Raw genomic sequence first — 13,709 nt, 5'->3', positions numbered from 1 at the left:
ATTTCTAAAGATACTTAACTAATAATTGAGAAGTTAAGATATTAAGCATATCAAATCCTGCAAAAGGACACATGCAAAAGACAGTACCATCTACATTTGCTGTTCTCCTCATTACACCAACCTTCAGGACTTGACCCTGACAATATGTTACTGAAAAGTCCCAAAGATTTTAAGGAGCATGAGCATAACACACACAAAACTAGTACAGATGTCTGACAGGAACTGGGTGGAGGGTTGCAGGGAACAGAAAAGATTAAGTACCTACTTTATTCTTGTAAGATAAAGAAGGGCCAGGAAGCTTCAGAGACAGCAGAGAGGAGAAAGCATGTGGAAAGCAGGCAAGAGACCACTTCGCTTTTTCAAAAAGGACTTTCGCTCAATTACAAACTGCTGTAGAAAGCCATTATCAATAACCAAGAGCCATGTTTGAGATGTTTAAACATTTTTAAATATGAAGTGACCTGCTGCTGACTCCATATGTTATTTCTCATCTGCTGGAGTGAACCGCAGGTAGGAATACACAAATGCGTGGGCAGTAGGTCAGAGGAAACACGGAGCAGAAGTCTGGGAAGGATACAGAAAGGGACCAAGAGACTCAATAGAGAATTGGGAGTCACAAAGGTGTGACAGACTGCTGAAACTTGAGTGTACAAGGCTGGAGGCAAGAGTGCACATCACATCACATCACAGGAAAGACATGTTAAAAAAGTGGAAGGAGTCAGGGAGGCACAGAGGGCTGGAAAACATCTGCTGATCTTTCCCAACACCCGTATCCTAGCCTCCTCCCTGAATTGGGTGGAAGTGTGTTTTTATAAATAGCTAATATAAACACCTCTCCAGTGAAGTGTAGAAACACCTGTGACACTGCATGGCACTGTCCTGACAGCACAACGTGGATCTTGAAAGCAGTATCACTCTCTTAGCTTCATACCATACCCTGAAGCGCCCTTTGCTGAGATGCCACACGGCAGCAAGGCAGCTGCACCACTGTGGCTCCACACGGCCTGATGGGCATGGCTGAAGACTACAAAGACACTAGTAAAAACACCCACCCATATTTGAAAAGATAAGTAAATAACTCATTGTATGAATTATTTCATACAACCTTTCAAAGTTGTTATATATTTATACAAGAGGCATGCCCTGAATCCACTCAGAGGTCAGTTTGTGGCAGGTACTGTGATAACACACAATTTTATTACTGCTTATTATTGTGCATGCCAAGTCCTGTGTCACATGAAGCTGTGCCAATACCAGAGTTTCTCTTGCAGCAAAGTCTCAGAAGATTACAAGAACATTTTTATGAATGAGAAATATTTTATAATATAAAAACTCATATACACATGGGAGCATGTGTTTATAACCAGCCTGCCAAAGACTAACAAAGATACACCGCGCCTTACAGAAAAGATGTTCCAGCAGCATCACGTGCCATTTTTTTACTAGTACATTGTATTAGCATACCAGAATAGAAAACATCTTTATATACTAAAGATGTTTTAAATACCCTTCTTAAAACCTGAGCACAAATACTTTGGAAAAACTATGCAGAAAGTAATACTTATGAAGAGGGGTAGATAAAGGGAAATTAAAAGCTGAGCCAAACTTGGTCTCTGTATGGTGGCAGTGAGCAAAACTTGGAAAAGAGGAGAATGAAATATTGTCCCTTCCCCCAGCCAGAGCTCCTCTGCGACACGCTCTGTTCTGCAGCAAGCCCAGGGTGATATACTTACAGCTGGCAGTCTTAGCTTGCTGTATGCTGTGTTCAGTGTAGCATGTCTGTATACTAGTGCATGCACAGAATACAGCTGTAGAAGTTGGACTGCGCAAGAGTTAGTTCAGAGAGGACTTCTCTGTCAACATCCAGGTTTCTATTTACTCCACTTTTGTATCTTTATGGAAAGATCATATAAACTACATAAGTAGACACACCAGCTTGCAAAAAACTTGAAAATCTCAGTTGTAACTCCATTTTAATAACAAGGCTATGTTCCCTGGAAAAAAGCATGAACTTAACATTGTTCTCCTAAACAAATACCCATTTCTATCCAAATTATGCACAACCAAAAAGGCCGAAATGTTCTCCTTAAGCCAAATAACAGTGAAATTAAGGTTTAGAAGTGTATCCGAAATTTCCATTCCCTGGGGGAATATCACTTGTGCTCAGAGGTGACACACTATTTTTAGGACCATGACATGAGCTGCATTACTTCTAGTACATTTTGATCGAATTTTCAGAGTTAAACATTTGCCACTCACATCTAGTACAACTGCTGCTCTAAATGCTCGGCGATGTTAGGAGTCCATTCCCTCAAGGTTTGTTTTGTTTGAGAAAAGCTTCAGTTAAAAATTTCAGCATGGAATCTACATAATCTTCGATTTGCATTTGGTAGGAGAAAAATCACCTCTCTTTAATCTCTAGTTACATGCCTCTATTATGACCTATTCTAAACTTATCTCCTGGCATAGCAAACGGAATTTTGCTAAATGCATAGATAGATATTGGACACCTTGTTTCCACTTTGAGCTCAGTATGGAAGGTAACACTTACCCCTAGTAGTATGACATTAAATCTAGAGTAAGTTTTGTATTTCCATTCCAGTTTTACTTCCTCACACCCCTTTCTCTCCACCTACCCGTCTCCCAGAGAACAGCAGAGGCCTATGCCTCTTGCTGGGTAGCCTATTACGACAGCTGAGCCACAGGAGAGTGCAGCACTGCACAGATGGAAGCGGAACAGAGTGAGTAGAGAACTGGCCAGCTATTGGAAAATTCATTTCAGTTCATGCTGTTTTACTAAAGAAACCCAGAGAAACAGAAAAAAAAACCCCATCACATTAGTGACAGTTAAAGCCGGTATTGAGAAACCTATTCCCTAAGAAATATGGTCTAATTGTGTACCAGAGAACTACACATACTGCTACTAGTCCCAAAACATTCTTATTCAAAAATCTCCAACTTGGTAAATGATTGCTTGCATAGCTATAAACTTAATTACTAATTTTTATTTTTAGATAAGAGAAGTATACAAGATTTTATAGCCACTAAGTATATAGCTTATGCTGCTGATACAGATTGCTTAAATTTCAAAGAAGAAAACAAAATACTTACCACAGTGGGGTTACCGCTGCTGATCAACTGGCTGACTTCATGAAAAATGCTTTTGCAGTCGATTGATTTGTCTAATGATCCCCGTTTCACTATCACCGCTACTGCTAATAGAATCTGCTCCCGAACATACTTTTGAAGGCTGTAAACAACATTGCAAAAATACGTTTGCAAAAAATTTTGAACATCAATGATCAATAAAATTTTAAACTAATTTCTTTTTCAAACATTTTGTGTGAATTCATAAGGGAAAGCTGACAACTTTACAGAAGTCAACTAAGTGTTAAGAATGGAAGACAAATTATTGTTGAAATGGTCTTCCACTGCTACCCTTGGAAACAACAGGATAACCCAGACTTTATGCAGAATCCTACATGTTCAGAGATGTTTTTTTCTATACTTACTTAGGCCTTTGTAAGACATAGGTTAGAAGGAATGTTCGCAGTGACTCGATGCTAGTTTTTTCCAAGAGAATCCATTCTCTTACAACTGCTTCCATTATCGCTGTAGCAGCTTGGAAAAGGACATAGTCCACTTTACTAGTTTCTGTGGGGAAAAACAGAGGCAATTTGAGAATCAGAAGATGCACATGTAAATCGCTTGTACGTATTTCTAACAAAAAAAAAAAAGAAAGTACTATTAGTTAATTTATTATTAAATGGAATTTTGTTGCTATGAAATCAGACAAAGAATTTACACCCCAAAAGGAAGGGGAAATCAATAACCCAATTATCAAATTGTCCAATATTATTTGAGTCAGAAACTCAGGGGAAGAAAAGTAGGCTCCATGAGAAGACTGGCCAAAAATCAAGAATAAGAATGCTAGCACAACTGTGGAACAAAATAAAAAAAAAATGACAGATTTAATCACAATACATTAAGATATGATTAAATTGTCGTGTGTGCCAGAACTGAAGGTTCTTCTGTCATTCATGTGCTTGCCTTTGGAATCAACAGTGCATAAAATTACATGTATTTTATGGATGGTAATGAGAAGCAAGTCCACTTAACACATAAAGGTAACATTTGTGTTTAATTATTACAACAAAAGTTTTACAGACTTGTGTATTTAAGGTTTTCTGCATTATGTTCAAACTTCTGTATTTATCTTGAGGTAATCAAAATATAACTTTGTAACAGTGTAGGAATCACTAGCCCTTATTATCTGAATATCTGCTTGCTTTGTATATAGAGGCACTAAAGAAACTAGAAAAAGATGTTATGGAAAAAGGTGACAGTTTGTGTGACTACAAAATATAATTTACAGAAAAAAACAAGAATTTTAATTTAATTTATATGATGATAGAAAGCAACAGAATTTTTTGTTGTTGTTGTTCCTTTGCTTTTAAAAGTTTTAACTTAGAAATAGCAGGTAGTATCTCAGTAGCCAGTTTCAAAACATTCTGAGCTCTGTAGGAAACATAGAAAGAGCATTTGAAGAAGGTGTAGCCACAGGGTGGCAAAAGCATAAAATATGAAATGGTGAAGTAAAATTCCTGAACAAGAAGCGGAGTTTGAACTATGGTGGGCAACCTGCCAGGACTAGAAAAAATGAGTTTATTCAAGAAAGCCTCAGTCAGGGGATGGCAGACTTTAAATAACTACAGAACAAACTTTCTTCCATGATTATATACACAGAAGTTCATAATATATATTTCCTTTATATGCAAGTTCTATATCCAAGATAGCAGCCAATTTGCTAAAATGTTCTTAAGTAATTTAATCAGGCTCCAAATCTAAGCCCTACACAGGTAAACGTACTTAAATCAAAATAAACCACCTTTAAATCTACTTAGCTTAATTTGGAAAACTAAGTAACCACTTAATTGTAAGATTAATGTGTATGTCTAACACACACACATAAAAATGAGCTAGATTATTCCTGCATGGGTATTTTAATTCTGGCATTTTCTACCTTCAGGGTCTTTGGCTTTTCAAACTGTACAAAGCTCACACAAAAAGAGAATGCTATCAAAAAAAAAAAAAAAAAGAGGATGGAATTTCTCCTTTGTGTCAAGTACTGCAGATGCACAACTGCAATCATTAACAGCACAGACGTCCAGCACTTGGTGTAAGCTTATAACTAGTCAGAGCACCATTCTCTTCTACATGAAGTTACTAAAGAAAGACAGGACAAGTTTTGCCAGTACATTTAAGAGCTATAAGCTTACAGCAGAAGAACGTAGAGCCTCATGCTTCCTGGGTTCAACTCCAGGTTTCTAAAGAAACTATACGGTAGTAGCTGTTCCCCTTTTCCCTATGCTCATCATCTCCATTGCTCTCTCTGCATCGCTTGTACACTCTTCTTTCCACAAATGCCATCAACGTCCTTGTTATCTTTCTCTACCTCCATTCCAATTCCTGTCTTGACCGTCTTTTTTCCTGTTTCTTTTTAAACCCATCTGCTCTGATCTTCTGGTTCCTACCCATCCTTACCTGCACATATCCCTTCAGTACACTTTAACTCTTTTATTCATTATGAACAGGTTGTCTCCCTTCCTGGTTCCTGATTTCATAATGCCTGCCTCTCCCTTCGCACCTCCCAGGTGTTAATCAGCTGTTCTTTCTGTCCAGACTGTACAGTTACTCATGAAGCACAAAGTTTTGGGAAAAGTCTCTCATTTCCAGGTCTCAGCATCACAACTGCCTACTGGAGAAGCCTGCCAGGAAGAACCTGCCACATGTGGAAACATGCTGGTTTCTTAATGGTGATAGCACATGAGCAGTTCAAGGATGTAATATTTCTAGGCATCCAAAAGGTGTTAAAAACAGGATCGCATTCCTTCCAACCAGCCACATTTCAGAAAAAAAAAAAAGTCTGCAGTGATATTTCATTATTAATGCTAAATTGTATTCCCTTCTTTGAGAATAAGAGGCAGTGATATATCCCTTAGTACAGACACTACTACTACATATTTATTTAATAAATTTCCATTATTTACTTCTGAGTAGTGACAAATACATCACTTATGAGACACCAAAATGTTCTGCAAAGTTACTTAAGTATGGGTTTTTTCCCCACTTAAGATTTTCTAAAAATCAATGTGAAAATAAAAAGCATCAATTTTGCAGACCCATAAAGCAAAAAAGTGTGGTTACAGTCTTCAGGACCAGATGAAGTACTAATATAATATACTAAAACTGGAAGAAACTCATTTGTAGAAAAAATTTTGGTTGGGGAGTGGGTGTAGGAAAGGAATCACAGCCTGCTTTATATATCACAGTATAATTTAAGAACACAGTAGTAGGCCTGCAATATTGACATCACAATAATCATGAACAGTACATCTCTAATCCAGTAAATTTAGAAATAACTTTAAAAAAATTACTGTGGAATGAATTAAGTATGAAAATAATCATATTTTAAACATAATTCTAATATTTCTCTGTTCATTCTGGCAAATTCTTTGAAAGAAAAGTTGCTTTTTGTGTTTTTGGCACGTGTTCTTTTCCACAAATGTCCAGGTTTTCCTCACCAGGTTTCAGAGTCAGCTTTCACTGAAACTTCCGCCTTGCCTCCCCCCAACACTCACATCTGGTCAGTACAGCGGTGCTGAGCAGGAATCTTACATGCTTACTGCTCCTGCAATTTTCAGATTATTTAGCTGCCAAACTCTAATAAGTCTCTATAGTGCCTGTAAAAACAGATTTGTTTTTAAAGACTTGTAATACAACCACATTTACAGCATTTCTATTAAAACCCAAGGAATTCTGATAAAAGCTGATACCTACCTATCTCTTTCCTTTCTCCACCAGTACAATCCCACAAAAAACTTTGAATCGATACTCTATTGCTTCTACCAGGTGGACAGAAACTTTTCTAACTACTTTTGTTGGTTTTTGGTTTTTTTTTTTAAACACAACAGTTGGGCTGTTAACAGCAACTTACTAAGACATTCAACCTGAAATAAATTCTCACCATGGAAAAGTTCAGCACCAGTGCAAAATCTGGCAAAAGTATATAAAATTGCATCATTGGTTGATTCAATGGGAAGCATCAAGCCAAGCAGCAATTGCACTACAGGCAGTTCTACAACCTCCACAGATTAGACAGTACTACAATAATCATGTAGCAGAGGAAAACTGAATCTATTAAATCAGTTTAGGAACTTAGCTACACAAAGTTGCACGTTGCAGACTTTAAAGCTGCCAGAAACAAAACTGAAGGGCAACAATAGGCTTCACGCTCCATCACAAAGTATGTCCATCAAAAAGTATCAAAACTAATGTTCGCATTCCCAGCTGCACAAGAACAGCACAGTTCCAGTTATAATAACAGGTACATTCTTAATTTATTAAACCTTACCCAAAATGTGTTTGCAAACAGCAAATGGTGATTTTGATTTTCTAAATGATAAGAATATGTGCTCAGCATGTTGGCGTTGTTCATTATTGACCATGGAAGGTGGTGCCTGAAAGACAAGAGAGAAAAAAAAGTTATTCAAATACTAAAACCCCACCCTGATTGTAAATACATATGAGCAATGTCATTAACTTATAAATATTTGCCTTGTTAAACATCAAAACTGAGTATCTCTTGGTAAAACTGCCTGTTCTTTCTCAGTCACGGCTGCCTCTTATACACCACTGTGTATTTACGTTGTGTACATGTAAGTGTGAATATTGAGACATCAGGTAGAGAATGAATAATTCTAAGTATTGTGTTCCTAATAATGTTTCTGAAGAAAGATAAGAGTCAGAGCTACATTCAACCCAATCCTTTTTCTGCTCTAACCAAAAATATTGTTGCACACCACGCTCACAGTCACAGAAACAAAGCACTATTTTTTCTTTAGTTCTACATTTGTTTTAAAATATTGAATTGTATAATAAATTCAAGGGATTAAAAAATCATGACTATGGATATGTTCTAAAATAAAGTATTGGCAGTAACATACTACCCTCTAGTGTTTCACATTAAAGTTGACATCTTAAAGACGGAGTGAGGGCTTGAATTTGAGAGAGGGGTCAGCTCATTTGGGGATGGCTACAGTGGTCGCCCAGCTGCCTACGCCCATTGTCTCTATACCCATGCCCTTACATCATGGGCACCTTAACTGCTCAGGTAGCACCTGCTGCTCCACTACTGCTGAAAGCCAGCTCCATGGTGGTTTCTACCTGAAAATCAACTATAGGTAAAGCATGAAACTAAGCAGTAACCTGTATCGTTGCGAGGTAGGATATTGCCTACGGAGCGCAGATGAGAGCTAACCGCCTGTATTGCAGCCTTACGTCACCGAGCAACCCTGAGATCTGCCCTGCTGTCCCACAAGGCAAAAACAACCCTGCAGAAAACATCGGCTGTTCACAACACCACACTGCTCTCCACTTCTGCCATTAATATTCTCCAATTTCTGCTATTTGGGATTTATCTGAACAAGCACACGGTACAAAATACTCTTACAGGAAACCGATACCGCAAGGCAGTGTAAGCTGAACTGATGCACCTTTGAGAAAGGAACACGCACACGTAGAAAGACTGCATAAAAACTACAGAGCTGGGTCAAGGTGACAGAGTAGGTTATTGAACTGCAGCTGAACTTCCAAACTCCAAACTCAACTCCTGTCCCTGGCAATCTGAGGAGAACATATGTGCCATGTATCTTTTGGTTTTGATTTGTACCTGCTGCTTTGGGAATAAAAGCACAAAGACCTTAGCATAAAGACCAAGGTTTTTAACTTAAGAGAAATATTTTCCAGTAAATAAAACACATCAAATCTGATTTAATTCTTTCACCCTTGACAAAACACAGACAACAGAAGATTCAAATCCAAGCTAATAACACCACAGATTAAAGGTGCTGCTCCTCAATCATTTCTTCAATAACCTGACTAAATGAAGCAAAGGAAAGCAGATTGCTGATCCTCAGATCCTAATAAACAGCTGTGCTCCTTCTTACACAGCAAATTTCTGACTCTCACAACTTTTCCAGTGCAGATATTATGAACGCCTTGGGAAGGGAGCAAAAAAAGAAGTGGAAGAAGGAGGCTGCAAAAACGCCTCATGGATGCAGAATAAATGTTCTATCCCTTCACAAACCTGCTCTGCTACAGCCAGTTCGGGGCAGGACCTCCCTGGGCAGTGATTTGAATGTATACAGGACAGTTCAACCTTACCAGCTCTGGGGACAAATCAGTGTTTGTCCATGCCCCCTTCTGGGTAGCTGGCCTCAAGGTTTTCCCCACTGTATGGGCAAGCATTTCTGCAAACGCACAGAGAACCAGACTGGGGAAGTGATCACTGAAAAGCATCCCACCAAAGGCAGGTTATTTTCATCTGGATCAGTCCCCCAGCCTGGTTCACCATAAGCCAGCACAGAAGCCTGTGCCAGCACAGTATAGGACATAATGGCTGGTGACAGGCTGCTTTTTTCAGCACGAATTACCATTTAAAGTGCATTTAATCTACAGCCTCTGTTGCTGTGCAATGCCATGGGAATACTCTGAAGTCTCAAGGAACACACAGCTTTGGCCAAAGAAGTTTTGTGAGAACTAAGAATCAAATTTCTTGAGACAAGTGACTTATTTTAATAACTCTCTGCTACCAAAAGGAGAGGTCCTACTCCTCTCCTGCTCTCACCTGCATGGTCTTGTCACTTCCTTGCATTATCCCTTCTATCAACTAGGCCACCATGGGAATACTCTGAAGTCTCAAGGAACACACAGCTTTGGCCAAAGAAGTTTTGTGAGAACTAAGAATCAAATTTCTTGAGACAAGTGACTTATTTTAATAACTCTCTGCTACCAAAAGGAGAGGTCCTACTCCTCTCCTGCTCTCACCTGCATGGTCTTGTCACTTCCTTGCATTATCCCTTCTATCAACTAGGCCCCCAAAAAAAAAAAAAAAAAAAGCAGGATGGCAAGGGGTATGAACACTCTTTTGTTACTTTAATAAGCATCAAGAAGTCAGGTGAGTGCCAGAGCACCAGTGGGGAGAAAAGAAGTGGAGTGACATTGCCCTTTCAGCAGTACTGACCTTGGAGCTCACAGCTCTGCAGTCTTGTGAAGCCTCACTAATTACAGCCAAGTTAGAAGGAATCCTTTGGGTGTAAGTGACAAAGCATAATATTTTGCAAGTCTGGGGTCATTTATATTCACATTCTTAGAGCAAGAAGAGCAAATCAGGGCTACCTGATCTTGAACTGATTTTGCATTAACAAAGCATATTTTAGTTTGTCATATAGAAATCGTCTATTTTTAGTGTTCTGTAATACTTACAGGCACTTTCAGGGACATCAGTAGCAAATTATGGCACCATTAAAAAAAAAGACAGAATTCAAGTTTTATAGGAAATACGCCCTTATACTTACAATAACTAGAAAAGAGACCTCCAACTCTACATTATTTTAACTCTTTTACTTCTCTGAAGTCTGATTACAGAAGACCTTTGGCACCTTGGAAAGGCATATGGCACATCATATTCCTGTATTAATTTTAAAAATCACAATAACGTAATAATAAATTATGCACTTAGACTCTCAAAACTGTCTGGAACAGACAAGTGCAACAGGTAAGCTTTAAACTGTACTATATAGCCACCAGAGGGAGCTTAAAGCTCACAGTCTACTGCCTTCACTGCATTCAAACAGTGGTTATCTGTACAGTGAAAGTAAAGTCCAGCTAATTTAAGGTTTTAAGGGAAAGCACAGCATATACATATTCTGTGTACAAATTTCACATTACAAGAACACCGGCTTAGGTGAGCCCGAGAGCCCTGGAAGCTGGTGCCCAGCATCCCCTAGGCACAACAGGGTTAGAAACATACCCCAAGTACCCATCACACTTGGAAGGTCCCCCCAAAATACCTACACATTCACTGTTTTCTTTCTAATCATCTCCTTAAAACTCCTCTCTACCATCTAGCTTACAGGGAATTACAAACCAGCGTGGTAATGATCAGGCTCTTTTGGTACATTGAAACTATTTCCAGCTATACCACTTTCCTTTCTATACTGTCGGGTGTTACCGCTAACACCCATCTGCTCTCTTTTGTCTTACAAGCTAAAAAGTTCTCCAGGACAGTGATCATAGAATAGAATCATAGAATCATTAAGCTTGGAAAAGACCTCTAAGATCGTCAAGTCCAACCATCGACCCAACCCCGCCATGCCCACGAAACCATGTCCCTAAGCACCTCATCTACCTGTCTTTTAAATACTTCCAGGGATGGTGACTCAACCACTTCCCTGGGCAGCCTGTTCCAATGTTTAACCACTCTTTCAGTAAAGAAATTTTTCCTCATGTCCAATCTAAACCTCCCCTGGCGCAACTTGAGGCCATTTCCTCTTGTTCTATCGCTGGTTACTTGGGAGAAGAGACCGACACCCACCTCGTTACAACCTCCTTTCAGGTAGTTGTAGAGAGCAATGAGGTCTCCCCTCAGCCTCCTTTTCTCCAGGCTAAACAACCCCAGCTCCCTCAGCCGCTCCTCATAAGACTTGTTCTCCAGACCCTTCACCAGCCTTGTTGCCCTGATCATCTTTCTGGTTTTAACATAGCAAGATACTGCCCCATAAGAATAAAGTTTCTATGTAACACAATATTATAAATAAAATTACATCCTTTCAGCTACCAAGGCTGTCTGGATACAGAACAGGAACAGCAACAGCAGTGCCTACTGATCGGATCCAGCAGGGCTACTGACTCAGAGAGTGATTATTCACACACGGGAAAACTGAAAAAAGACAAGACAAGAAACACTCTGGCAGACTAGCACTAATACTTTCAGGACCACTAAACTTATCTGAAAGCCTAGACAACTAATAAGAAAGTAATGTAACCTCTTCCCTTTCATGTCAACTAGTTTATAAAAAAAGAAACATAGTTTGTTCTTCATTATGTCCTGGTATCACTAGTCTGAACGGAAAAAAAAAAGGGGGGGAAAGAAAAATTAAGGTAAGGTATTTGATGACAAAACTGTGCCAAAGCCAATAAGCATATGTTAGAAGATCTAAATCCTGCATGCGCTTACAGAAATCCCATATTTTCTCTGTGTGGTTGTGAAAAACCTTTACTGTCTTTTTTCTGCTCAAGGAAAAAGCATGGGAAAGCCAAGATCTTTGCTTCCCTTCTCACTCTTCTTCTTAGAAGAGCACAAATATTTGTGATGATTTTCCTCAAGCCATCAACAGTAAATGAGCCAGTGGAAAAAAAATCTTTTTGAAAAGAGCAGAAACACTAAACTTTAGGAGGAAATAGAGTCCTGTGAAGTCAAAAGTAGAAAACACCTTTAACACCTCACAGTCAGAAAAGAGGACTGAGAAAAAAAGAAGAGGAGAGCTGGAGATTGAGGTTCTCCGTATTATGGTAAATACAGGACTGAGTCCTCAGCAGTCAGCATCTTTCTAAGATTTTGCGATACAGGCAGACAGATGCAGTTTGAAGAAACATGTTGGCACAGATCAGCCAAACAGAAAAGCCTGTTCAAATCATAGGTACAAACACATTTTTCTGGTGCAGAGTAAGCATGCTCCAACCTTTCTTACGAAGACTGAATGCACAGGGAATGACTACAGCTCCTTCTGTACATAAAGATCAGTTCTGCCAAGAGCAAGTCCCTCAGCCTGCATCTCAGATGCAGGCAAGCCTTTCAAAAGTTGGGCAGTGATCTTCAATGGTAGGAAGAGAGAGAGAGATTAGGCTCTTACATCCTTGATTAGAGTCTTAATAGTTTCCTTTCACAGACTCACATATCACCCTACATTTGAATTTTCACTTTTTTACATTAAAAAAAAAACCCACAATAAAATCAGCCCGCTCTTGGAAGATATCCTATCTCAGCTTACATGGGTGTTACAGCAATGAGACAATGATTTTGGAAGGACAGGAACTGTCGTGTAAAACTGATCCCAAGTCAGGTTTTGCCTTCCTTGACTATTAGACTGAATACTTTACAAAAAGCTAAACATAACTTCCATGCAATCACCTTTTCTTTCCAGTGTGGAACCTGATAAAAACAAAACTGGATTCAGCTTCCCATCAGAAATAAAAGTTTCTCCTCAATGAGTTTGAGGCTAGCACACCCCTTTTAAATCATCCTTCTCCCCTTTCTTACCACTATGAGAATGTTACATGGAACTGTATCACAGACGAAGCTCCATGGCCCTTCTCCCTGCGAACAAAACAGGAGGTGCACCAACATTGTTCGTAACAACTGTTTACCTCTGGCAGTCTTAGTATAAGCAATCCACTGATCTGAAAAATGCAGAAGTCACAAATGCAACAAATTAACAATATTAAATCCTCCAAACAGTACAGGTTCTTCAACAGCCACAAGAGTACTGGTAGGTTTTTAACTAGCTTTCCCATTCTTACTGCCTGCAATCATCTTTTTGTGCCTGCAACCATCCTTTTGTTCTATGGGAAGGTAAAGAAGAGCACCTGATACAGCAGCACCATTTAATTCCATAAGTTTATATATTGCCACTTACTTTTTTCCTCCCCAAAATAATCCCTCTTTGTTTCTTCCTTATGTAACACAGATTTCTCATTTCTAACTTTGATAATTTTTTTTCTGCTACTCCCTTGACAGTAAACCATCAATTTAAACGATATCGTATTATTCACTGATGCTACAAGAAAGGACAGCACAACTGGGAACA

General features: G+C 39.0%; 1 protein-coding gene across 1 annotated transcript in view; it reads right to left on the bottom strand.

The window, feature by feature from the left end:
* XPO4 (exportin 4) overlaps positions 1–7,514 on the bottom strand; it is a 55,047-nt gene extending 47,533 nt beyond the window's left edge. The window contains exons 1-3 of the mRNA XM_009327776.1: positions 7,415–7,514; positions 3,513–3,654; positions 3,112–3,250 (exon numbers count right to left, since the gene is read on the bottom strand). Of these exons, the coding sequence (XP_009326051.1) occupies positions 3,112–3,250; positions 3,513–3,654; positions 7,415–7,508 (375 nt within the window). The 5' untranslated portion in view covers positions 7,509–7,514. The remainder of the gene's footprint in view (positions 1–3,111; positions 3,251–3,512; positions 3,655–7,414) is intronic.
* Between the last annotated feature and the right edge of the window lie 6,195 nt (positions 7,515–13,709).

Source organism: Pygoscelis adeliae, unplaced genomic scaffold (assembly GCF_000699105.1).
Source record: "Pygoscelis adeliae isolate BGI_AS28 unplaced genomic scaffold, ASM69910v1 Scaffold14, whole genome shotgun sequence".
NCBI classification, from domain to species: domain Eukaryota; kingdom Metazoa; phylum Chordata; class Aves; order Sphenisciformes; family Spheniscidae; genus Pygoscelis; species Pygoscelis adeliae.
The sequence above is the reverse complement of the archived record's forward strand: the minus strand, read 5'-3'. Positions and strand labels throughout refer to the sequence as shown.